Below are 26,354 nucleotides of genomic sequence, written 5' to 3' on the forward strand. Positions count from 1 at the left end.
TATTAAACGGATTAATGAAGTCCAAAATTTGTATTTTATTGGGCAATCAAAATATGAGCTTTAAAAAGGTTTGATACAGCATAACACGTATTACAAAACATAGCTTGCTACCTGAAGCAAGCAAAATCTTTTAAGAAAAGTGATAACACATGGAAGGAGAACACACACAAAAAGGATTCAACAAAAAAGACCAGAAGAAGAAATGCACAACTGAATTAGATCACTTTGCAACCATGAACCATTCGAACAGAGAGAGTAAAACATATATAGTGTGATGACCCCCATAATGCGCAGGTCCACACGGGACGGAGAGGCAAAGAGACACCGTATGGCTCAGTTTAAACAAACAGGTATATTCAATAATTACACATGATTAAGATTATACATCAGAGGCTGGGGCGTCCGAGCTTACGTGCCGACGACTTCATGGGGGCGATGGAGTGGCTCCGGAGTTGGGCTCGAGCGGTTGCTGGCAGAAGCTGCACGCCGACGGGCTTCGGCGCTGAAGGCCCTCTTGGCAAACGATGTCGTCCTGAGCGTGCTTGCAGTAGAATTTCAATAGTCGTCCGTTTCTTCGAGGATGGTTCACAAACCCTTCCTCTAGTGTCGTTTGGCTTGGAAGATGAACAGGAGGCGAGCTTGTAGATGATGACAGCAGAGCATAATTTTACAACATACATATACAGAGAGTTAAACTGGAAAAAGCAGAACTGAATTTACAAAAGAACAAACTTTGCACTACTTTACTCATCGACCGGGCAGGTTAGTGCCTAAGTAGCATCACATTACATGCTAAGCATGGAGCCCCAGCTCAGACTGGACTGCATCCGTTTACATGCGCTTTTAAGCACTTGATTAACAAAGGACTAAGGGCGGTCATTTCCAGTGGCCCGCCCAAAGCATCAATTCTCCAATCCAAAATAACATGCGAGATGGGGACCACCCCTTGGGTTGGGCTTAGCCTCGAACCCAGAGTCTGTTAACAATACAAACTAAATAAACAACAAAAACGCCACCACTCTCTCTCAAGTGAGAGTATACACAGGCTCTCTCTTCGGAGCTAATTCATTAGCGCCTGTCTTTCCACATTCTTGGCGAGTACTGCCTGTCCGCCATGACAGGTGTCCGTCACGGCCCTTCTGGGAATGCGCTTTTGTTCACGAGGCACGGCGGGAAGCTGTGGGTGCCTTCCCGGCGATAGCCCACGTCGAAAGGGGAAGGAGGGAAAGAATGTTGTCTTCGCGGTAGCGCATAGCGTCGGCTGTGGTACGGCGCGCTCTGGCCCGCTGACAGCTCCCTTGTCCTGGAATGTGCCCGGAAATTGGGGAGGATAAAGCCTGTTTCCCCGCGGCGGCGGCGGCGGGTCCGGTTGTTCTGGTCGTCACTCAAAGAGCATGGCTGGGTAATTGATGATGCCGCTGTCACGGCGGCGGGTCCCTTCGTCTACGCCGCGCCGTCGAACGTGGATCCTCGTAGCACACACAAAGAAATACCTGGGTTTCCGTCTACGCCGCGCCGTCGAACAATGTACCTCGTAGCACACAAGGAATGTCACACTCGCTCACCCTCCAGAAGAATGTTCTCCGAACATTTGAGTCCCTGCAGCTCCCCTTGTCTTTCTGAATCGCCTCGCACAGTGCGTCCGACAAAACACTTTTCGCTGCACTCAACACCACTGCACAACACCATATGCCTCCGCTGTCATAACTGGCGTCTCCAGGGGCAGCACTGATCTTCTTTTACAGATAAACATGAAACTCAGCACCCAAGCCTCTCCTTTCTAGTCCAAACTGGACGAAATAAATTTACCACAGTTACAAAGGAGCTCCCACTTCTAGCACGATCACGGCACAGACAAAAATATAGATAACGAAAGGAAGTAGGGCAGGTTCTGCATGCGCTCCGCATGCTCTCCTGTGAAGGTGTTACTTAATGACAGAAAGGTTTAACTACCAACTCCGATAACTTAACACATAAGCACATAGCAATGTTATGAGATGCGGCATTACACAATTCTAACCAGTTCACAACTCCGCTCTGTTTACGCCATTAGTCCGACTTAGCTTTCCGATTTCGCAGCGGATATCGGCCTTCATGAGTCATACTAAGTAAGTCTGTGCCCCTTTGTCTGCTTTGGGACTCGCGAGGGCTCGTGGCAGGAGCCTCTCCTGGCGTTATCTGCGCGGCAACCTCGCGCGCTTCTTCTTCTAGCAATGCATGAAGTAAATCCGGTGGCATTCCGGCCGTCACCTCGGGCGCCTGCCGAACAAATGCAGGAGAGGGCGTTTCTTGCGAACTATCTGCGCGCTCCGCTTCACTTCTGTCCCCATCAAAATCCGCGCTTTCCCTTTCCTCATTTCGTGAATACTGAACCGGTGCCGACTTGAGGCGATTTGCGTGTATCCTTATCAAGCGCCGGTTCACGTCTCGGACTCTGAAGTTTACCGGAGAAAGCTTCTCGACAACCTCGCACGGTCCTCTCCACTTCGTCTGGAACTTACGAGCTAGCCCAATCTGCCTTTGGCAGTTTTCAATGTACACGCTGTCCCCCACATCAAACGGCGCGTCTCTAGCACTGCGATCGTGCACCTCCTTCCTGCGCTTCGCCGCTTTCTTTAAGGACTCCTTTGCGATGTCCCTCGCCACTTGCAAGCGCGATTCTAGCTCAACCTTATAGTCGTCCAGTGAAGCGTATGGGACACGACGGGGGCCCTCTGGCACTTCACTAGGCTGGTCCGGGTCTCGGCCGTAGAGAAGAAAGAATGGCGATTCGCCCGTGCTCTCGTGTGCTGCGGAATTGTAGGCAAACATTGCATACGGGAGCCACAAGTCCCAGTCCCGCTGGTCGCGCGAAACAAAATGCGACAGGAACCCGGCCACGGTTTGGTTCAGTCGCTCCACCGCGCCGTTGCAAGCCGGATGGTACGGTGTTGTCTGCTTCTTAGCGATCTTAAGCAGCTCGCAAACTCTCCTCATTAGCTGCGACACGAAGTTCGTTCCCCGATCTGTCAAGAGTTGCCTCGGGGGTCCATGTCGGAGCACGATCTGTTCGACAAATGCTCTTGCAACCGTGTCTGCCTTCTGATCTGGGAGTGTTACCGCTTCCGCGTATTTTGAAAGGTGATCGACAAATACTAAAATGTACTTGTTTCCGGAAGTGGTCGTGGGCAATGGGCCCATTATGTCCATACCTGTCCGCTCGAAGGGAGCCGAAACCTCAGAGAACGGCTGAATTGGAGCTGGTCTTCGTCCCTTGGGTGTTTTTCTTTCGAAACAGGAATGACACTTCGCACAGTAGTCTCTAACATCCTGTCGCATGCCACTCCAAAAGTACAAACGCTCCACACGCCTGCGTGTCTTCGCTACGCCAAAATGACCGGCGCATGGCGCATCGTGAAACGCGCGAAGAACCCTTTCTGTCCACGACCGAGGTATGACGACTCTCTCCCAAGCGGTTTTCTCTAATCTCCCTTTCCTGGTTGGCCTCGTGCGCCGACACAGGGTGCCGTCTTTGTCAATGAAATAACCTAGCTGTTCGGGGTGAGACGGTGCGCCCTCTAAGCTTTCGATTATTCGCTTCAGGTCAGGATCTTTGCATTGCTCTGTGCGTAATTCGGCGGGGTCGACTACGGGGACAAACTCATCTATAGCTGCCACGGCAGCTGTGCGGCTGAGTGCATCAGCATTCAGATGTGTCTTTCTTGACTTGTGCTCAACTTCAAAGCAGTATTCCTGCAGGTGTAGATTCCATCTAGCGAGTCGCGAGCTAGGGTCCCTGACACTCATCACCCATTTCAGAGGATGGCAGTCTGTGACTAGCTTGAATTTGCGGCCGTAAAGGTAGCATCTGAAGTGCTTTACTGCCCAGACAACGGCGAGGCACTCCCTTTCCGTAGCTCCGTACTTTTGCTCTGTGGGGCTCAGCTGTCGGCTAGCAAAAGCAACGGGATGTTCTTTGCCCTCGATAACCTGAGATAGCACGGCACCAACTGCGAACTTTGACGCATCTGTGGCCATAACGAAGGGCAAACTAAAATCCGGGTGGCGCAACAGCAGTGCACTCATTAGCTTCCTTTTCAGGGCCCCAAAAGCATTCTCCGCGTTTTCGTCCCAGCGAAAGGCGACATTTTTGGCTGTTAAGGCGGTGAGCGGCTTAGCGAGCTTGGCGAACTCCTCTATGTGCCTTCGGTAGTAACCGATCAGGCCGAGAAACTGCCGGACCTGGCGGACGCTAGTCGGGGATGGAAAATCCGAGACACACCTTAGTTTCTCAGGGTCCGGTCGCACGCCGTCAGCTGAAACAACGTGCCCGAGGTATTTCACCTCGTTTTTGAGGAATTGGCACTTAGAGGGCTTCAGCTTGAGACCCGCTGCTCTTAGTCGCACCAAAACCTGTTCAATATCGCGCACATGGTTATCAAAACTGTCACTGTATATGATAATGTCATCCATATACACGAAGCACAGCCTTCCCAGAAGACCTGCCAGGATAACATCAGCGGTTCTCTGCCAGACAGCAGGGCTGTTGGCCAGACCCATCGGCATTCTTTTCCATTCATAGTGCCCTGAGGGCGTGTTGAATGCCGTTTTCTCGGCATCTGCCGGATCCATTGCTATCTGCCAGAATCCCGCCGCCATGTCCACTACCGTGAAGTACCTGGCAGAGCCCAGCTGAGAAAGCGTCTCCTGTATATTGGGGATGGGGTATGGATCGATGCGAGTTACGGCATTTAGTTTGCGGTAGTCCACTACCAATCGATACGAGCCATCTGGCTTTTCCAACAATAGTGCTGGTGCTCCCCAGGGTGACTTTGAGTGTTCGACAATGCCGCGATCAATCAGGTCCTGCACCTGCCGCTCCATCTCCTCACGTTGGGAGTAAGGAATCCTGTACGCACGCTGGTAAACGGGCGATGAAGTGCCGGTTTCTATCCTGTGCTTTATAACGCCACAGCAGCCCAAATCCAGGTTGGACGCGGCGAATACCTCCGAGTAGTCGTTCAGCAAACCAGCCAGAGCCTCCCTCTCCCTGGATTTTACGTGAGAAAGATCGAACGACACCTTTGGAGCAGCCGAAGGACTAGCATGCTCTACAGTTGCGAGTACCGTATCGGTGGGCTCACGTTGCTCTATCGCAGAGGTGAAGAAAGCCAATGTTTTGTTCTTGGGAAGGCTCAGTGGCTGCTGGCTACAGTTAACCACCCGTAGGGGCACTCTGTGGGCGTCATTAACTGTCACGAGGCACGCGGCTGCCTTCAGGCCATTGCTGAGAGAGTCGACCGGCTCAAGCACTCCCACGGCGCCGCTCTCTACATCTGAAGGCACAAACGCGTACAAAATGTGCTCCGACCAAGGAAAGACGACCGCCTCCTCGACCAGCCGGACGGCAACCCGCGAATATACCTTCTGCAATGATCCCACTGTTTGACGGGTGTCAATATCGGTAATGCGAATCTCAGCCCCTCTCCTGTTCAAAAACGGAACTTTTAAGCCGCCCGCATTAACCTCTTCCTCAGAGAATGAGACTACTACCTTCCCTTTTCTCAAAAAATCCTGCCCTAATATACCTGACACTCCGTTTGGCAGAGACACCGTGTCCGGGCATACGTAGCAGAGGTGCTCCAATGCAATTCCGCTGAGGGAGAAGTGTAACCGGTAGAGTCCACTTATGCCAAGAGGATCCCCCGTTATGCCTACAAATTTGGTTGCCATACCACCAGACGCTTCCAACACCTCGCGGTCCCCCTTCCTTCGAAGCGTGTTAAAACTGCTCTCCTTAAGCAATGTCACCTTTGACCCCGTATCTATCAACAATTCCATGCAACAACCATTTAACTTACAACGCACAACAGGGCATGCCTCGTCGGCCACACAAACTACCACCACCTCATCATCTACTGCTCCCTCCCCACGCTCCTCAGGCTGGGGAGGACTAACTAGTTTTTTGTCTCGGTATCTGGAGCCCCGCTGTCGGCTTGCTTAGGGCGTGTCTCGCCTGCTTCTCTTTGTGGCTCCCCACGGCGCACGTTTTGGCAGAACCTGACGATGTGTCCGCGACCCTGGCAAGCGAAGCATACGATTTCTTCAAAATCTCGCATACCGCGCCTGTAGCTTTGTGGCGGTCTCCGGTTTCCAGCGAATGGGCGCTGTTGAGCGCGCGCTTCAACCTGGCGTTCTACCTGCTGAGTTAGCAGCTGTTCCAAGCGATCTAACCGCTCTGTCAAGAGAGCAACCTCAGGGTTGAGCACCGCTCTCTCTATGACGCGTACTCTCGCTGCGGCTGTCGTTAACGCCTCATTTCGTTCCTCATCCAATGCGGCCTCCACGGCTTGGTCGAAATTGCTCGGCTTGCGCGAGAGCACGAACCGGCGCACGGGGTCTTGCAGACCAGCCACGAACAAAGCGGTCATTTCCTCTTTAAGTATATCCTCCGCGTATTTCTTCCTTAACTGGTCTCCTTCCTCCTCCCTGCTTAACGTATCGCGTGCTAGGCGCTGAAGCCGCGACGCAAATGTTCGCACGTCCTCCCCTACCATCTGTCCGGCGTCACGGAACCTTTGTACTCGCACGTGACGTGGTTCAGTGTCAAAATGCTCAAATGCGAGCTTCTTAAATTCCGCAAATGATTTTGTGGATTTTACTTTTTCGTCTCGCCATGCAAAATCATGAGCAGCTCCTGCCATCTTACACCTCGCCATTCCCAGCATTTGAGCATCGGACCATCCCCCCATTTTCCCAATCTCTTCTAGCATGGAAAAGAAATCGCAGATTGGAACCCCTGTCTTATCTCCCGTAAACGTCGGAATGACGCTTCCTAATGCCAGCATGCTTGCTCCGAGCGACGGCTGTGGAGTGGGAGCTCCCTCAGATACAGTCATTTTTTTTTCAAGCCCTCCAGTGCCTCAAGCCTCTCAAATGGGGGTAAAAGTCCCACAATCAGTCCCGTGATTCCCTTTTGATTACAATTTTGAAGTCATGAATGTCACAGCATTCAGAGGACATTTGCTTTTGAGACCCCACTTCTGACACCAGTGTGATGACCCCCATAATGCGCAGGTCCACACGGGACGGAGAGGCAAAGAGACACCGTATGGCTCAGTTTAAACAAACAGGTATATTCAATAATTACACATGATTAAGATTATACATCAGAGGCTGGGGCGTCCGAGCTTACGTGCCGACGACTTCATGGGGGCGATGGAGTGGCTCCGGAGTTGGGCTCGAGCGGTTGCTGGCAGAAGCTGCACGCCGACGGGCTTCGGCGCTGAAGGCCCTCTTGGCAAACGATGTCGTCCTGAGCGTGCTTGCAGTAGAATTTCAATAGTCGTCCGTTTCTTCGAGGATGGTTCACAAACCCTTCCTCTAGTGTCGTTTGGCTTGGAAGATGAACAGGAGGCGAGCTTGTAGATGATGACAGCAGAGCATAATTTTACAACATACATATACAGAGAGTTAAACTGGAAAAAGCAGAACTGAATTTACAAAAGAACAAACTTTGCACTACTTTACTCATCGACCGGGCAGGTTAGTGCCTAAGTAGCATCACATTACATGCTAAGCATGGAGCCCCAGCTCAGACTGGACTGCATCCGTTTACATGCGCTTTTAAGCACTTGATTAACAAAGGACTAAGGGCGGTCATTTCCAGTGGCCCGCCCAAAGCATCAATTCTCCAATCCAAAATAACATGCGAGATGGGGACCACCCCTTGGGTTGGGCTTAGCCTCGAACCCAGAGTCTGTTAACAATACAAACTAAATAAACAACAAAAACGCCACCACTCTCTCTCAAGTGAGAGTATACACAGGCTCTCTCTTCGGAGCTAATTCATTAGCGCCTGTCTTTCCACATTCTTGGCGAGTACTGCCTGTCCGCCATGACAGGTGTCCGTCACGGCCCTTCTGGGAATGCGCTTTTGTTCACGAGGCACGGCGGGAAGCTGTGGGTGCCTTCCCGGCGATAGCCCACGTCGAAAGGGGAAGGAGGGAAAGAATGTTGTCTTCGCGGTAGCGCATAGCGTCGGCTGTGGTACGGCGCGCTCTGGCCCGCTGACAGCTCCCTTGTCCTGGAATGTGCCCGGAAATTGGGGAGGATAAAGCCTGTTTCCCCGCGGCGGCGGCGGCGGGTCCGGTTGTTCTGGTCGTCACTCAAAGAGCATGGCTGGGTAATTGATGATGCCGCTGTCACGGCGGCGGGTCCCTTCGTCTACGCCGCGCCGTCGAACGTGGATCCTCGTAGCACACACAAAGAAATACCTGGGTTTCCGTCTACGCCGCGCCGTCGAACAATGTACCTCGTAGCACACAAGGAATGTCACAATAGGAAGGCAGTAAATGGGGGCTTTGAGACAGAAAAATATTTGTGGACCGATCTTGCCAAATTGTGTGAAAGCTTTCATTTCTCGGTAGTTGTTTCTGCATCACAAAGTTGATAAAATTTAAGCGATGCAAATGCAAAGTAATTGGAGCACTGCCTGGAAGTGACTTGAAAAATTGGTAACAGTTGTTGCGGCTAGTGGAAAAAGTGAATCATTTTCCTCCCTTCTGCTTCATGTATTCCTTTCTGTAATATATGTAAAGAAAGAGAGCACCCTGCTGACACTGTTTCTATTGTTGCATTGTTGTATTTGACTCTTATCTGCCTAGCCTGAAACAGTATAGAAATAGCATAGTTTTCTGTCCAATTTTCTGTTCTGTTTGTTGTGTACTATGCGGTACTTGTGTGCACATGCTGTTTTATATTTATCAAAACCACGAGCCAACCAACATAGCCTGCACATAAGTCGGGCATTTGAGCTGTGCACAACTAAGGCATGATGACAGCTAAAGAATGTTTAATATAATGTACAAATTGCGGCTGGTAGAATGATAAGGTTGTCCTCTGTATGCATGAATGTACCAAGTGCATGTGGAAAAGTGTTTTCATCAGTTAAGAACATGAATTTGTTGCAAAACTTATATGCTAGTGCTTACTCTGTTGCTGCGTGCAGTGGGATGATCACCCCCTTTTGACACTATTACTTTGAAAGGCCAAAATCACCTTCAGTTGTGTTTAATATCTAGAACTAAAATTGTAAGTATGGTACACTAATTACTTTCTTGATTATTCTGGCTTCTATAGTATGAAAAACATGCACTCCATATTTTTTACAAAATACGAGATACTTCAGTCACCCTGTACCCTAAAGGACAGTAGTGCAGGCACGCTGTAAAGAAAGCTCTGGGAGACTGCTAACTGCAGCCCCTATTCTTGAACATCAGTGACCAATAGTACATGTCCATCTGTGAATCTACAGCATATAGATTCATGAACAAGAACTAGCATTTGCGCTCTGGACATGTACCGATTTTACTTAACTGACTTCTTTTTTAAAATGTGCGTATTGTTCATTTACCACAAAAGACGAAAATCTGATTTTAGGAAGCAGGTAATTTCTGGTTGATTCAGTAGCAATCAAGCTAAATCAAAACCCTGATTACTCCTGAAAAAACTGACAGTGACTGCCATCAAGCATGAGCCTAAGTCGGTGGTGTACATGACGCATTCACATTAAAAAGCTATTCTTTTCAATACTCAGTATGACAGGTTGTAATGTACTCTAAACTGTGAGTGGCCGCTTGAATAGAATTTTATTCTGACAAAGTCAGACATGAAAGTCTGTTACATGTAAGATTCTTATTCAGCTCATATTGCGGCAGCAAGCTGCAGTGTCAACATGAAGCATGGAACCCCTATGGACTGGTTGCATTCATACTCTACGGTAAATTAAGACGTGCTGACGAAAACCAAGTCTGATTTTTGAATTCTCACTGTCGCATCAGTCACTGCCTCTTGAATTGAGTTATTTTTTTAAACATCTGCCGGACCTGAGCAGAGTGCAGGCTCTCGGTTGCCTGCTTGTCAACATGAAACAAGCGCATGTTGATGTAATTTTCTGCAACACTTCTGACAAGGTGTATGTAATGATTGTCGAGTGGAGAGTTGTCGAACATGTGCTCATGAAGTTCATTGAAGAGCTCTCTACCGTGGAATGCGTAAAGAACCTCGTGGAGAAGATCAGTGAGTAGTGTTCTTGAAGCCAATTTGTTCAGGCGCACTGCCGTCCTGATCACCGCCTCCGATTTTTGACAGATCTTCAGTACACTTTCTGATGGGTATTTCAGCCCTCCTCTGCTTTTCCTCTTAATTAGTGAGTAAATGTTTCCTCGTTCTGTTGTGAGTAGTGCACTTGTGCAGTGCTCACAAGTCAGCTTTGCAGCCAATTTATGAGCTACATAACCTGCCATGTAAGCCACAATTCGGCCTCCACATTCACTGATGTAGCCTGGAGCTATGATGTAGTCATGGTCTGCAGCTGTTACCTGAGACTGCTGAACAGCATCACTGTCTAGAAGTTGCCTCCTTGGTGCAGATATATTCAAGACCTGAGAAGAAATAACTGTTGCACTGCTGCATGACAATATGGAGATGCTGTCCAGGCTCAGACAGTTGCCTGTTGATACATCAGCCAGTTCACTTTGAACAATCACTTTTTTGAAGGCAGCACGAAACTGCTGTGTAGTAGGGTTGTCATTATGCCCGCCATGTGCTCGAATCAGGCCAAAAAACAGTTCCAAATGGTCCTGGCAAATTTTGTGGGCCGGAATGTACTTCAGCACTCGTTTTTCAGTGACAAGAAAATGAAAAAGACTAATCAGGCTTTGCATGCAGATGATAAAACCTAAGAAACCTGTCTTTCGGTTTGTTTCAATCATTCGTCTTCCATTTGCAGACTCCTTCAAGGAAGAGAGGTAATGGGTTGTGGTTTTGAACATGCCTTCGAAAGCTTCAATGTTCTTTTCATTTATAGGTTTCTTCCAACCTTTCTGATATGGGCTTCTAGAATTTAGGGCATCAAATGTCTCATTAATTTTCAACAAAAAATTCTCTGTTGCCTGTGTGCCAGAAAAACTTCCAGGTCAAGTTCCCTGCACTCGGCTAGTGCTGTCGCAACAGAAGTGCTCATTACTTGGGCAGCAAGTCTAACTTTCATGGGCTGCCGCTGCCACTCAATATGAGCTCTGTGCAACTTGTTAGCCAAATGTAGGCCTTCTTTCTGCTGCACAGTATGCAGCCGCTCAATATGCTCCCATGACACTGTCCTTCCTTGGTGGTCAATAAAGTACCTCTTGTGTGCCAGTGCATTCCTCACAAGTTTTAGCATATGGCAGGGATCCAAAAAAGCTGCCACTGGTTCCTGGGTAGCTGGGTGTCGAAAGGTTGTTTTTAGGTCTCCCACTTGTTGGAAATCACACCCAAGCTCTTGCAACATAGCCAGATTTGCGGGCGCCCCGTCACAAGTGAGTGAAGCAACCATAGCTCCAGCATCATGTGCCTTATGAAGGCACTGGGTGACAAGGCTAGCCCTCTGTGTTCCAATTAGGCCATCAACTAGGAAGTACCCAAGGGGCAACTTCCATCGCCCATTAATAGCCACAACCATTATAACGAATGCAGCCTTTGCTTGTGGCAAAGAGTCGCTGTCAATGCCACTGCCAAAGTCAACAAACCCTTCAAAGTTGCGTTTGTTCCACTGGATGTTTTGCCGAATAGCCATTTCATCAACCATGAGGCTGCAAACTGTTCGGTGCCCCTTGCTTGCTGTTTCAGCACACTTCATTTTTAGTGCATTGAAAGCTTCTGTTGAAAGTCCTGCCTGGCCATCAACAGTCTCATACCATTTTCGCAGAGTTCTGGGATGTGGGAGGCACGTGTCAAAAACTTTCCTGACATACTGATAGGCTCGTGGGGAATAGAAATTTAAAGTTAAGGCAAAATTTCTCAGTTCAGGGAAGTACTGCTTTGGAGTGCCAATTCCACCATGCTTTCCGACTTGTCTTTCAAGTAGGTGCTTATTTACTTTACCCAGGCCATCTAAAACAGACACTTGCTCTGTCAGGAGGATATTCTCCGTAGTTAAAGCTGACAGAACAGATTTTAGTTCCGCATTTTTCTTTTGCAGTCTCCGCCTTGTTTGCTGCAGCCTTTTTATGCTTTTTCTTGGCTGAGCATGCATTGCAGAAAACCATGCAGCCCTTGCTCTCAAGTAAGCTTTTTCGGGTGTGTCCTCCTATGAAGAGAGATAGAAAATGCAATGCATCATTAGAACAATGCACACCCAAGCCTTGCATACCACAGTTACAACAGTGTGCACATATAAAACACAAAGCACTCTGAATGTTTTATTAAAAGAAGAATGAAGGAGCTCAGTTAATCTTCTCGTCCTACTTCAATATCAAAGTGTTTCACCTCTGATGGAAATGCTCAGCATGCCATCACTCACAACGCACAGAAAATTCACTTGATCATCTTTTTCTCGCACATTGTACCATAGCAACAGATCATTTGCCCTGTCACATATTTTACCAGCACCTCACCTCGCATCAAGCCGGTAATGCCTACAAGGGTAACCCTGTTTTTGTCCAGATGGAAAAGTACAAAAATTCACCTGTAACCTTAATGATGAAAGAATGCAATGATTTACTTTCCAGGATTGCCATGATAACAGAGTTTGTTATTTCAGTCAGGATCACTTTCTTATATGGATTCCTCATACTTTCAGTAACAAAATTTGATTTCTCAGATGACTAATTCGCACCTGCTGTTTATTTTTTCTTTGTGAATTTTCGTAAGAATATTTACTTGGCAATGATGTTTCTCGACTCGCACCTGAGTGCCGTACCTACGCTGCTTTTTTTGTTTTTGAAACAATTTTGTTTCGCTTTGAGTCCCTCCCACCTCCCCCTATGTAATGCCCCTAGTGGACCCTTAGGGTACTTGAATAGATCAATAAATGAAGCTGTGACTCACCGATTCTCCTCTGGTAGATGGAGAGGTGTCCAAGAAGAAGATTCCATAATGTGCTCCTCAGCTTGATATGCAGGCCACTCACACGCTTAAAAATTCATTGGTTTATTGATTCATCATTGCATACAATATACCATGCAGATCAGTTAGTAGATATTAGTAAAAATTGCCACGGCGAAATCAAGCTAAGTCCATTCACACAGTCTGGGTGCCTGCGCATGCTGTGTTAAAGATTATGCTAATAATGCATGCTGTGGATGGGCCACTCACGCTATCAAATACGCTCTTGGCATATGCACAAGCATTTGACATTCATGGTGTTGAATTCTGCTTCAGAAATAGGCACATTTGACAGGTCCATTTGCCATTGCTGGCCTCCTTCGTGGCGTCCCAACAGAGGCTGGGGCGGTTGGCAAAGTCGGAAGTTCCTGCATAAGATAAACTGTTTAGTAATGCAGCCCACCTTAGAATGCCTGTTGCCCTGTTCTCCTCCGCCATGCATCAAGGCATAAGAAGGAAAGCAGGACATGAGGCTAATCACAAAATTACTCGGCATGCCCACTACTGGGCCACGCAACAGCTTCAGTGCATATGCACTCAATGCCTTTCAATGTCACTGCAAAAGAAAAACGCTCGCACATTGTTAAACTCATATCACCTAGCATGTTAAGGTAATGTTATGTCTACACATTTTATTTTTATTATACACTCAAAGTGTTGCAGAAATAAAGCAGGGTTAATAGCACAACTGTGTAGAAGCGTGAATACATACAGCTTTAAAAATTATTGCATTAAATTTTGTGTCGTGCAATCTCCTTTTCTGAATGCCCACTGGAACTGGCGTTAAAGAGGTTGGCATGTACCCATATAAGAAGTAGTTCATGAAAACTTATACAAGGAACAACTGAAAAAGAAAACATGACAGTACAAATTTTTCATGTAGCACGCATGCCAGTTTGCACCGAATACTTTCTACATAGCTGTCAATGACCTTGTCCAAAATCAGTAAAACCAGATTGGAATAACGTGAGAAAATTTTGTAGAAAAGATATCACTGACCTGGTGGTGTATGTCTTGCATAGCCAAATTTTTCTTGATACTGATAGATTATTTGTAGTGGAAATCTGACGAGATGACTATATTGATTTGTGTAACGAACATAAGCAATGAAGGCACATGAAAGAATATTGTGGCAGTTACTAATGTGCTTATATGGTTCCACAAAAAGGTACCATCCTATATGAAGGATCTTTGCAGAACCTACTGCACTCTGCTACTGTCTCCGGTAAGCACGGGGCCTGACAAACAACTGCAGGTTTACTGCACTTTACATTGCAGAATTGCAACGACATCCTACCTCATGCAGTGAATAAACCTGGATGGAAACCACACAGACGATATTGTGACATTCTTGTGTGCTACGAGGTACATTCCTTGTGTGTGCTACGAGGTACATTCCTTGTGTGTGCTACGAGGTACATTCCTTGTGTGTGCTACGAGGTTCCACGTTCGACGGCGCGGCGTAGACGGAGACCCAGATGACAGGCATCATCAATTACCCAGCCATGCTCGTTGAGAGTGACAACCAGAACGAAGGGGTTTAAGCCCAACCGGACCCAACCGGACCCCCCGCCGCCGCCGCGGGGAAACAGGCTTTATCCTCCCCAATTGGCGTGGCGGTTCCAGGGGCGGCCCTCCCGAGCACATTCCGGGACAAGGGAACTGTCAGCGATCCAGAGCGCGCCTTACCTTGAGGAGCGAGTGTCAGTTGATGGATGAAGAATGGAGGCCGGTGACCCACGGGAACTGTCAGCGGCCAGAGCGCGCCGTACCACAGCCGACGCTATGCGCTACCGCGAAGACAACCTTCTTTCCCTCGGACTCAACACGTGAGGGGAGCGAGACGATAAGTGCGGTGGTATGTTTGTGCGCCCAAGTGAAAGCCTAGCCCCCCTCCTTCCCCTCCGGCGTGGGCGTCCTCACCCCTAGGGAGTGTGGAGAAGAGGATATAAAAATCGAGAAGCAGTACGGAAGAAGGACGCTCAGGACGACATCGTTCGCCAGAGGGCCTTCAGCGCCGAAGCCCGACGGCGTGCAGCTTCTGCCAGCAACCGCTCGAGCCCAACTCCGGAGCCACTCCATCGCCCCCATGAAGTCGTCGGCACGTAAGCTCGGACGCATCTGAATGCTGATGCACTCAGCCGCACAGCTGCCGTGGCAGCTATAGATGAGTTTGTCCCCGTAGTCGACCCCGCCGAATTACGCACAGAGCAGTGCAAAGATCCTGACCTGAAGCGAATAATCGAAAGCTTAGAGGGCGCACCGTCTCACCCCGAACAGCTAGGTTATTTCATTGACAAAGACGGCACCCTGTGTCGGCGCACGAGGCCAACCAGGAAAGGGAGACCAGAGAAAACCGCTTGGGAGAGAGTCGTCATATCTCGGTCGTGGACAGAAAGGGTTCTTCGCGCGTTTCACGATGCGCCATGCGCCGGTCATTTTGGCGTAGCGAAGACACGCAGGCGTGTGGAGCGTTTGTACTTTTGGAGTGGCATGCGACAGGATGTTAGAGACTACTGTGCGAAGTGTCATTCCTGTCTCGAAAGAAAAACACCCAAGGGACGAAGACCAGCTCCAATTCAGCCGTTCTCTGAGGTTTCGGCTCCCTTCGAGCGGACAGGTATGGACATAATGGGCCCATTGCCCACGACCACTTCCGGAAACAAGTACATTTTAGTATTTGTCGATCACCTTTCAAAATACGCGGAAGCGGTAGCACTCCCAGATCAGAAGGCAGACACGGTTGCAAGAGCATTTGTCGAACAGATCGTGCTCCGACATGGACCCCCGAGGCAACTCTTGACAGATCGGGGAACGAACTTCGTGTCGCAGCTAATGAGGAGAGTTTGCGAGCTGCTTAAGATCGCTAAGAAGCAGACAACACCGTACCATCCGGCTTGCAACGGCGCGGTGGAGCGACTGAACCAAACCGTGGCCGGGTTCCTGTCGCATTTTGTTTCGCGCGACCAGCGGGACTGGGACTTGTGGCTCCCGTATGCAATGTTTGCCTACAATTCCGCAGCACACGAGAGCACGGGCGAATCGCCATTCTTTCTTCTCTACGGCCGAGACCCGGACCAGCCTAGTGAAGTGCCAGAGGGCCCCCGTCGTGTCCCATACGCTTCACTGGACGACTATAAGGTGGAGCTAGAATCGCGCTTGCAAGTGGCGAGGGACATCGCAAAGGAGGCCTTAAAGAAAGCGGCGAAGCGCAGGAAGGAGGTGCACGATCGCAGTGCTAGAGACGCGCCGTTTAATGTGGGGGACAGCGTGTACATTGAAAACTGCCAAAGGCAGATTGGGCTAGCTCGTAAGTTCCAGACGAAGTGGAGAGGACCGTGCTAGGTTGTCGAGAAGCTTTCTCCGGTAAACTTCAGAGTCCGAGACGTGAACCGGCGCTTGATAAGGATACACGCAAATCGCCTCAAGTCGGCACCGGTTCAGTATTCACGAAATGAGGAAAGGGAAAGCGCGGATTTTGATGGGGACAGAAGTGAAGCGGAGCGCGCAGATAGTTCGCAAGAAACGCCCTCTCCTGCATTTGTTCGGCAGGCGCCAGAGGTGACGGCCAGAATGCCACCGGATTTACTTCATGCATTGCTAGAAGAAGAAGCGCGCGAGGTTGCCGCGCAGATAACGCCAGGAGAGGCTCCTGCCACGAGCCCTCGCGAGTCCCAAAGCAGACAAAGGGTCACAGACTTACGCTGCGAAATCGGAAAGCTAAGTCGGACTAATGGTGTAAACAGAGCGGAGTTTTGAACTGGTTAGAATTGTGTAATGCCACAGCTCATAACATTGCTATGTGCTTATGTGTTAAGTTATCGGAGTTGGTAGTTAAACCTTTCTGTCATTAAGTAACACCTTCACAGGAGAGCATGCGGAGCGCATGCAGAACCTGCCCTACTTCCTTTCGTTATCTATATTTTTGTCTGTGCCGTGATCGTGCTAGAAGTGGGAGCTCCTTTGTAACTGTGGTAAATTTATTTCGTCCAGTTTGGACTAGAAAGGAGAGGCTTGGGTGCTGAGTTTCATGTTTATCTGTAAAAGAAGATCAGTGCTGCCCCTGGAGACGCCAGTTATGACAGCGGAGGCATATGGTGTTGTGCAGTGGTGTTGAGTGCAGCGAAAAGTGTTTTGTCGGACGCACTGTGCGAGGCGATTCAGAAAGACAAGGGGAGCTGCAGGGACTCAAATGTTCGGAGAACATTCTTCTGGAGGGTGAGCGAGTGTGACATTCCTTGTGTGCTACGAGGTACATTCCTTGTGTGTGCTACGAGGTACATTCCTTGTGTGTGCTACGAGGTTCCACGTTCGACGGCGCGGCGTAGACGGAGACCCAGATGACAGGCATCATCAATTACCCAGCCATGCTCGTTGAGAGTGACAACCAGAACGAAGGGGTTTAAGCCCAACCGGACCCGCCGCCGCAGCCGCGGGGAAACAGGCTTTATCCTCCCCAATTGGCGTGGCGGTTCCAGGGGCGGCCCTCCCGAGCACATTCCGGGACAAGGGAACTGTCAGCGATCCAGAGCGCGCCTTACCTTGAGGAGCGAGTGTCAGTTGATGGATGAAGAATGGAGGCCGGTGACCCGCGGGAACTGTCAGCGGGCCAGAGCGCGCCGTACCACAGCCGACGCTATGCGCTACCGCGAAGACAACCTTCTTTCCCTCGGACTCAACACGTGAGGGGAGCGAGACGATAAGTGCGGTGGTATGTTTGTGCGCCCAAGTGAAAGCCCTAGCCCCCCCTCCTTCCCCTCCGGCGTGGGCGTCCTCACCCTAGGGAGTGTGGAGAAGAGGATATAAAAATCGAGAAGCAGTACGGAAGAAGGACGCTCAGGACGACATCGTTCGCCAAGAGGGCCTTCAGCGCCGAAGCCCGACGGCGTGCAGCTTCTGCCAGCAACCGCTCGAGCCCAACTCCGGAGCCACTCCATCGCCCCCATGAAGTCGTCGGCACGTAAGCTCGGACGCCCCAGCCTCTGATGTATAATCTTAATCATGTGTAATTATTGAATATACCTGTTTGTTTAAACTGAGCCATACGGTGTCTCTTTGCCTCTCCGTCCCGTGTGGACCTGCGCATTATGGGGGTCATCACAATATGAAACTTACTGGAGTAAGTTGAAAGGCTTGAGATGACCCTGGCTGAATGTCCAGCATTGTGGCCACATCCATAGATGCCTGTAAAAAAATTTTGTTCAGGAGAAATGTGTGTGTACCGAGACATAACAAGCGTTCAGTTTTAAGCACCTAGTGAAAAGTGGAGAAGCATCGCACTACTAGACCGTTTTGAGTTATGTCTGAAGGAATAAAGATATGACTGGTGTGCTGAGGTGGCTTGGTCAAAACTTCCTCTGAGCCTGCGCCAGGAAGCTTTCTTTTACATAAAAATTCACCCGTTTCGTGACTCGTGCTGCGAGATAAACTCAGACACTGTCAATCTTCTAGCAGTTGCTGTCACAAAATGGTATATCGTAACATACCTGTTGTGATGGGCCTGGTAAAGTTTCCTGGCTTTCAGTGACATCCATAGGTGCCTGTGAAAAAAAATTTTATTCTTGAGAAATATGCTTCTACCAAAGCATAAGATGTATTCAGTTCTAAGCAACTACTGAAAAATAGAAAAGCATCACACTGCTAGGCTGTGTTTTCAGTTCTGTCAAAAGGATTATAAAAAATGACTAATGTGTTGAGGCGATTCAGAGAAAACTTCCTCTGAGCCAGTGCCAGGATGCATTCTGTTACAGAAATCTGTTTTTGGTCGCTCGTGCTGCGACATAAACGCAGACACTGTTGTTCTTCGAATTGATGCAGTCACAAAATGGCATATTGTAAAATACCTGTTGTGATGGGCCTGCCAAAGTCTCCTGGCTTTCAGCGACATCCATAGGTGCCTGTAAAAAAAAATTTATTCTGGAGGAATGTCATCATCGTCATCATCAGCCTGACTACGCCCACTGAAGGGTGAAGGCCTCTCCCATGTTTCCAATTAACCCTGTCTTTTGCCAGCTGCGGCCACCGCATTCCCGCAAACTCCTTAATCTCACCCGCCCACCTAACTTCCTGCCGCCCCCTGCTACGCTTGCCTTCTCTTGGAATCCACTCTGTTACCCTTAAAGACCAGCGGTTATCTTGCCTTTGCATTACGTGCCCTGCCCAAGCCCACTTCTTCCTCTTGATTTCAACTAGGATGTCATTAACCCACGTTTGTTCCCTCATCCACTCTGCCTACTTCTGGTTTCTTAACGTTACACCTGTCATTTTCCTATCCATAGCTCACTGTGTTGTCCTTAACTTAAGCTGAACCCTCTTTATTAGCCTCCACATTTCTGCCCCATAGATGAGTACCGGTAAGATACAGCTGTCGTAGACTTTTCTCTTGAGGGATAATAGTAAACTGCCATTCATGATCTGGGAGAACCTGCCATATGCGCTCCACCCATTCTTATTCTTCTAGTTATTTCCCTTTCATGATCTGTATTAGCGGTCACTACCTGCCCTAAGTAGCCATATTCTCTTACTACTTCCAGCACCTCGCTACCAATTGCGAACTGCTGTTTCTACTTTGGTTTTCTGCATATTATTTTTTAGCCCCACCATTCTGCTCTGCCTGTCTAACTCATTGATCATGCTTTGCAGTTCTTGTCCTGAGTGGCTTAGCAAGGCAATGTCATCAGCGAATCGCAAATTACTCAGGTATTCTCCATTAACTCTTATCCCCAAATGTTCCCATTTCAGGCCGCGGAATACCTCCTGTAAACAGGCAGTGAATAGCATTGGCGAGATCGTGTCTCCCTGCCTGACACCCTTCCTTATTGGAATTTTATTGCTGACTATATGGAGGACTATGGTAGGCGTGCAATCGTTATAAATATCTTCCAATATTTTCACATAACACTCTTCCACACGCTGATTCTGCAGTGCCTGCATGACAGTTGAGGTTTCCAATGAGTTAAATGCTTTCTCGTAATCAATGAAGGCCATATATAGGGGTCGGTTATAATCTGTGCATTCCTCTATCACTCACTGATAGCGTGAACATGATCTATTGTTGAGTATCTTTTACGAAAGCCTGCCTAATTATTTGGTTGATTAAAGCCTAAGGTCGTCCTGACTATTAGCGATTACCTTAGCAAACACTTAGTAGGCAATGAACAGTAAAATCAGTTGCTGGGCGAGTTGGTACTTCATGCTAACATTCACAGCGCAAGACGAACACGGACACGAGGGGAGACACCACAAAGCGCCGACTTCAACAAAAGTTTATTGCTGTGCGAGCGACTATATATGGTGTACAGCGGACATGCGCAGCAACGAAAAGGTACAATCATTCATGAGCATCTGGTAGCGGCGCCACATCTCAAGGGAACACATCATTTTCTGCACACGACAAAAAAAAAGGAAAAAACAAAAAGCTAAAAAACCTAAAAAGCAGTACGCGCACAAGAACGTCGAAGCCATAATACTCATTCCGCAATTCGCAAGATATGACGCTCCTTATCACTTAACAGCAATGATGGAGTGCTGACACAGTGATCCCTTTTTTTTGCAATCTCTGCAGCCTCAGCAATCTCCCTGGCTGTTTTGCTTATGTACTTGTGAAGGATGGTGGTTCCTCCCAAAGAAGGACCACGTTCCTTGCACTGTTGGCAATCACGGCAGTGTATGCCGAGATGACGAGATGCCCCGATGAAGCTGTTGTTATGTTCCATGAGCCTCTCGTTGAGGCACCTGCCTGTTTGGCCAATGTAGGCTCGTCCACAGGGCAATGGAATCGAGTACACCACGTATGCAAAAAGGTGAATTCCGCCGTCTCTGTCAGCAACTCCTGCGCTGTTAGGCACAGGCAGCCATTTGTGAAGTGCGCGAGAAACGTGGTGTACTCGATTCCATTGCCCTGTGGACGAGCCTACATTGGCCAAACAGGCAGGTGCCTCAACGAGAGGCTCATGGAACATAACAACAGCTTCATCGGGGCATCTCGTCATCTCGGCATACACTGCCGTGATTGCCAACAGTGCAAGGAACGTGGTCCTTCTTTGGGAGGAACCACCATCCTTCACAAGTACATAAGCAAAACAGCCAGGGAGATTGCTGAGGCTGCAGAGATTGCAAAAAAAAAGGGATCACTGTGTCAGCACTCCATCATTGCTGTTAAGTGATAAGGAGCGTCATATCTTGCGAATTGCGGAATGAGTATTATGGCTTCGACGTTCTTGTGCGCGTACTGCTTTTTAGGTTTTTTAGCTTTTTGTTTTTTCCTTTTTTTTGTCGTGTGCACAAAATGATGTGTTCGCTTGAGATGTGGCGCCGCTACCAGATGCTCATGAATGATTGTACCTTTTCGTTGCTGCGCATGTCCGCTGTACACCATATATAGTCGCTCGCACAGCAATAAACTTTTGTTGAAGTCGGCGCTTTGTGGTGTCTCCCCTCGTGTCCGTGTTCGTCTTGCACTGTGAATGTTAGCATGAACAGTAAGCTGATCGGTCTGTAATTCTTCAAGTCCTTGACGTCTCCTTTATAAAGATAATGTTAGCATTCTTCCAAGCTCCTGGTACTCTCGAGGTCACAAGGCATTGCATATATAGGATGGCTAGTTCTACTAGCACAATCTCCCCTCCCTCCTTCAACAAATCTGCTGTTACCTGATCCTCACCAGCTGCTTTCCCGCTTTTCATTCCTACTAAGGCTTCCGCTACTTCCTCTTCTCTTACTGCTACGGGATGCCCATTGCTGTGCGCTGCGGCTTCTCTCATTAACGTTCTGATTGCATTGGCTACTGCATAGATTTGTGTCTCTTTGGCTATTTGATATCTTATCCATATTGCTAATGATATTGCCCTCTTTGTCTGTTAACGCATACATCATGTACCAAGCATACAAGGTGTTCAGCTTTAAGCAGCTAGTGAAAGATGGAGGTGGAGCATCACACTTTAAGACTGTTTTGAGTGCTGTCTGAAGGGTTAAGAAATATGATGACTAGTGTGTCATAGGATTCGGATAAATCTTCTGGTGAGCCCGTGCCAGGAAGCAGTGTTTGTAGCTCCTAGTCCAACATATACACAGCCACTGTGATGCTTTGAATAGCTGTAGTAGTCACAAAACAGCGCTGTTTGAAAATACCTGTTGCAGTGGAGACGCTGGAGATGTGTGACTTTGTGTTAGTGCTTGCTGGGCGCCATGCTGAGCAGTGGCAGCAACAGCTGTGCCATCGCCTGGCTGCTGTGAAAGGGGTTCCTGCTGTAAATGAATAATGAGGTGCATCACATGCTCGCAGTAGAACGCCAGCCTTAGCTAAAAAGATGCATGTAATTCAACAGACAGATGTACCAATCTGAGACTGTCAATATGGAACACAGCCAGTGGGCGAGAGTGCACCCATTTCTTAAGAAAGCAACAGCAGAGAAATGCATTGTTAGTACAGCAGGTCTACCATATTTTTGAGAAGGGAGAGTGGGGTGTCTCTCCTCAGGCTCACCCAGCTATACCCCATGAAGTGTGTATGGTATGTGTATGTGGAATTATATATGCAGAACTGCCGTATCTGTATAATAAAGGAGCTAATTATACTCATTGGCATCCACCCAAGCGCAGCTATGCGGCTAAAGGAAAGCTATAAATTGTTTCCACAGAAACTTCGCAAAAGAAAACGGGATTCCCCTAAACATTTGGCCAAGCTTTCTGCCTGTGTTTTGTCTTTTTTTCTTTGTCTCGTGATTCCCTTTTTCCTTATGTGTATGACATTTACCGTATTTACTCGCGTAATTTGCGCCCGCACATAGATTGTGCACCCCAAAAAGTTTCAAACTTTTAACCCGATAAAAAAAAAAAACTACTCGCACATTTTGCGCACTATGCTGAGCCAGACCACCAGCATGTACGCGGGTCCGAACTGTGCCGTTTACCCGGCTTGCTCGCGCTGGCGGTCGCTGTCCCGGACGAACAGTTGCGCGCGCGCCCGAATCCAAAACTCTACCGTACCGTTTGCTATACGGTTTGCCGCTAGTCAGTCGGGCCACACGCAAGGGCCCCGTTTTATTGCCCGTTATCTCCTCCCACGGCTGACTTCGCGATTGAATCTTTGCGCGTTTATTGCTTTGAGCTAAGCACGTGCCGTCATGTCATGCCACCCCCCTTCCCCCCGGGGGGGGAGGGGGGGGGGAGGGAACGTGTCAACCTTGTTGCCATGAGGCGAGGGGTGCCAACCTTTTTTTTAGGACGTGTTCGGATAACTCGCTTGCGCGTAAATTGCGCACCCTCTTTTTGGAGCCCTAATTAAAGAAAAAACGTGCGCAAATCACGCGAGCAAATACGTACGGTGATTTATGCCTTATGGATTCTTTGTGATTTCCTTTGTAAACGAACTATAGTTTTAAGGAATTACAGTGCTCTCTCAGTGACACTTCCCAGGTGCTATGGCCGAGATGACAACAAAAAATGCACCGCCTACTGCTAGACGCAAACATTTGCACATTACAAGTAATAATTAAATAGAAATGATGCCCCAAGGAAAACTGTGGTGTGCTCGATGCTCTTTTTTTTATTTTCTTCGAATGATGGAGTGCGTAAGCTAATAAATAAATATATTATCATGTACAGTAAGCAGAATTTCACCAGAGCCATATATAAACCGCAGCCAGTTTAGGAGTATAATGACACAATTACTTTTTATCAGTGCGGGAGTACTGTAGCCGCGCTACTCGATCATAACGTCTAGCTAAAGCCATTTATTCACAAATCGTTCTATTTCTTGCACGAACACCTAAAACATCATATTGAACGCATGCTTATATATGCAGTCAAGTTATAATAAAGCACCTTCTCAATAAGAGCATTTCTTTCCAATCTCTTGAGAATGTATAGAAGGTGGTTCCTCACCTGAAGGGGGACGGCATCCGCACGTATACGAACTACGAGCGGCGACATCCGATCGAAGTGCTCGGGCAGGAAATGTTTTGAACATACGCAGGTCCATTTTGCTGGCTCCCAGTCTCTGGCCTGGTCTAACGGCCTCAGTCCACTGCCTCCTTCGCTCTGGATCTTTCGGAAACCTGTTTGAAAACAATACTATTCACTGCACTCGGACAAAGAGCCACCAATAAGGCCGGGGCGGTACGAATACCACGTTCACGCCGTGTCGTGCGTTATGTTCTGCGAGCATGCATTTTACTCATTACGCAGTCAATTAAATACGAAAACAAAATGCAGTATACTTACGTGTGGAAAGTGACGCCCGGTTCTTGTCCTGGCGTGCGCGACCGACACCCAGGAACGCAGCAGCTGGGCATCGCAGCGTCTTTGTTGTCAATTGGAGCAGAAGTCTCACTTTCCGCCCTGTGTGACAGCTGCCGACAGCCTGGCGCGGCGCGAAATCGTCTGCTCGCGCCGCTCGCGTTAGAAGCGTTTCGGTGCAGGTGGGCTGGAAACGCTGATTGGTCGATGGGATGCGCTTCTCCGTGACGTTTTTCTGCTTCTCCCTCGTTCTCAACCGGACGTGGGTTCGCCGCGCCTCTCTCGGCCTGTCCCTAGAGTGCCTAGGGAATCGCTAGGGCCGGTTGGCCGGCCGCCGGGCGTGCGTGGTCTGCGGGCATTCTCTTCGTGAGCGTAGGCGGCGGCGCGCGCGTTTCGGAAGCTGTCCAGGTATGGCTTTTTTTTTTTTTTTTGCGTGGTGCGCTCGTCGGCGCAGCCAGCTGAAATTTCTGTACAGTTCTTGCTTCCACGACATTGCGACGACCCCCAAAAGGCGCTGACCCGCGAGAAATCGCCAGCGACATAAAGGTACGCATTTTATCTCAAATTTCGCTTCATGAAGTGCTGTACCGCTTACCTACATGCCTTGCGCATTCCAGGACCTCGTTTTCCTGCTGCAGGAGCACGTCGTGCTGGTGTTCAAAATTTTGCAACTCCATTACGACGACCCACATAAGGTGCGGTTTGAGGACCGCCGGCGTCGCCATCTGAACCGCCGTCTGACAGCCACGATGAACCGCTTGTCTGGCGTGCACGTTCTCAATCACGAGGTAAGGGTTGAACAACGTTTTCGCAAGTTTTCTCGTGCAGAACTCGACAAATTGCGGCGCTTGTAACGTAACTTTTTTTGCAGCATCGTTTCCTGGATGCTTCTGGCGAGCCGATGCTGTCCTTGTTTGCCGCAGACCGGGGCATCGACCAGATGTCAAAGATTATCGTCGCGGCCCTCGTCAAGATCTACGGACCAGGGATAGCGTCGGCTTCAAGAGCAAGACCAGGAGAGGTGTACGTCGTGCACCGGTGTCGTCGGTGCGGAGCCAAAGGGCACAAGACGGACCACTGCTGGGCCTACTGCTCACCGCGCCGCCACGCCGCTGCAGGTCGCGGTTGAAGTGCTCCTGCAAACGGCCCTTTTTAGGGCCACCTCATTGTTTCCTGGCAGATCGCGAGCGTCCCGTTTCGTGCCCGTATTCCCTCTCTGTCGAAATCGACGCCAGACATCAAAATCGCGCGGTGTGAGCTAGTAAATCGCTGGTAGAGACAAAAACTCGTGCTTGTATACACACTTACCCATCTCCAGTGCGCCTTTGTTTATTTCCGTAGGCACTACTCGCGCTTTGTAGAAATCGACGCCAGCCGCGAAATTTTACATGTTAGACCTCGCTACAGCATTAGCGCAGCGTGCCTTCGTCTCTTTAAGTTCTAACTTTTATGCAGCGCACCTTTGTTTGCTCGTTACTTTTGTTCTTTTCAGTCGTTTCCTGAATCCGTCCAAAGAGCCGGGCTAAATGGATGATTATGGAACCACATGGCGATTGCACTGCATACAGCACGACTTTGGTCCCTGTGTTTTTAAATAAAAACATCAGATGTCGAAGGTCATGGTCGTGTCCGAGGATGGCTTCCACAGCTGGGGCCTAACCATAGGGCGCGCACACGCTTTGTCGTCGTTGCCAAGTGGAGAGGCCCAAGATGGCTGGCATCCTTAATAAAGATCCCTTCTCGGGGCCGCTTTAGTGTTTCCTGGCAGATCACGCGCTTTCCACCCTGTGCACATGCTCTCATTTCCAATTAAAAAGGTCCTTTAATAACAAGATGTTGCATGGTACTTGAACAATAGCGGCTACAATGACAAAGGTGAAGAAGTGCTGGAGTTACACGGAAATAAAAAAGGTTTGGGGTGCCCACATAACAACCTGAAATGGTTTTGGACAGGACTCCTAGTTAATTGCATTTGGAAGAGAAAGACAAGGTTTAATTTTGCAGTGTAAGCTTGCTTCTCTAGAATGAACAGAGAACGTTGCCTCGCACTGTTTGGACCACCTTCCTTGACCCCATGAAAAAAAAAAGGATGCCTCTGGGAAACTATTTGCGGAATTTCCGCCCCCCCCCCCCGCCCCTCATTCAGAAGGGGAAGGGGGGGGGGGGGGGGTGACGGCCTTTTCTTTGTCGGGCTCGGCGCGACGCACGAT

General features: G+C 48.9%; 2 protein-coding genes across 4 annotated transcripts; one reads left to right on the forward strand and one right to left on the reverse strand.

Annotated features, from left to right (window-relative positions):
- Positions 1 to 12,935: 12,935 nt before the first annotated feature.
- LOC144110221 (uncharacterized) lies at positions 12,936 to 23,908 on the reverse strand. Of its 2 annotated transcripts, none has more exons than XM_077643062.1 (6): positions 23,791 to 23,908; positions 22,036 to 22,152; positions 18,750 to 18,803; positions 18,393 to 18,446; positions 18,022 to 18,090; positions 12,936 to 13,274 (listed from the first exon to the last, which is right to left on the reverse strand). In XM_077643062.1, exons 1-6 carry the CDS (start codon positions 23,836 to 23,838, stop codon positions 13,179 to 13,181), a joined length of 438 nt encoding a protein of 145 aa, XP_077499188.1. In that variant the 5' UTR covers positions 23,839 to 23,908; the 3' UTR covers positions 12,936 to 13,178. The 2 variants fall into 2 exon arrangements, with proteins under 2 accessions (XP_077499188.1, XP_077499189.1); XM_077643063.1 differs by having other exon boundaries at positions 22,036 to 22,149; positions 23,791 to 23,867.
- A 648-nt stretch (positions 23,909 to 24,556) lies between these two features.
- LOC144110220 (uncharacterized) lies at positions 24,557 to 25,751 on the forward strand. 2 transcript variants are annotated; one of them, XM_077643060.1, is made up of 3 exons: positions 24,557 to 24,690; positions 24,762 to 24,932; positions 25,016 to 25,751. In XM_077643060.1, exons 2-3 carry the CDS (start codon positions 24,894 to 24,896, stop codon positions 25,271 to 25,273), a joined length of 297 nt encoding a protein of 98 aa, XP_077499186.1. In that variant the 5' UTR covers positions 24,557 to 24,690; positions 24,762 to 24,893; the 3' UTR covers positions 25,274 to 25,751. The 2 variants fall into 2 exon arrangements, with proteins under 2 accessions (XP_077499186.1, XP_077499185.1); XM_077643059.1 differs by lacking the exon at positions 24,557 to 24,690 and having other exon boundaries at positions 24,744 to 24,932; positions 25,016 to 25,273.
- Positions 25,752 to 26,354: the final 603 nt, after the last annotated feature.

This window comes from Amblyomma americanum, chromosome 11, assembly GCF_052857255.1.
Source record: "Amblyomma americanum isolate KBUSLIRL-KWMA chromosome 11, ASM5285725v1, whole genome shotgun sequence".
NCBI classification, from domain to species: domain Eukaryota; kingdom Metazoa; phylum Arthropoda; class Arachnida; order Ixodida; family Ixodidae; genus Amblyomma; species Amblyomma americanum.

What these genes read in the sequence shown, in the direction of transcription:
- LOC144110221 (XM_077643062.1), bottom strand. Translation starts at nt 23,838, where the DNA reads ATGTCGCCGCTCGTAGTTCGTATACGTGCGGATGCCGTCCCCCTTCAG. An exon ending in CAGCGTCTCCACTGCAACAG is followed by an intron (nt 18,804 to 22,035) that starts GTATTTTCAAAC and finishes TTTTTTTTACAG; the next exon opens with GCACCTATGGATGTCGCTGA. An exon ending in TACCAGGCCCATCACAACAG is followed by an intron (nt 18,091 to 18,392) that starts GTATGTTACGAT and finishes ATTTTTTTACAG; the next exon opens with GCATCTATGGATGTGGCCAC.
- LOC144110220 (XM_077643059.1), top strand. Translation starts at nt 24,744, where the DNA reads ATGCCTTGCGCATTCCAGGACCTCGTTTTCCTGCTGCAGGAGCACGTC. An exon ending in TGCACGTTCTCAATCACGAG is followed by an intron (nt 24,933 to 25,015) that starts GTAAGGGTTGAA and finishes CTTTTTTTGCAG; the next exon opens with CATCGTTTCCTGGATGCTTC.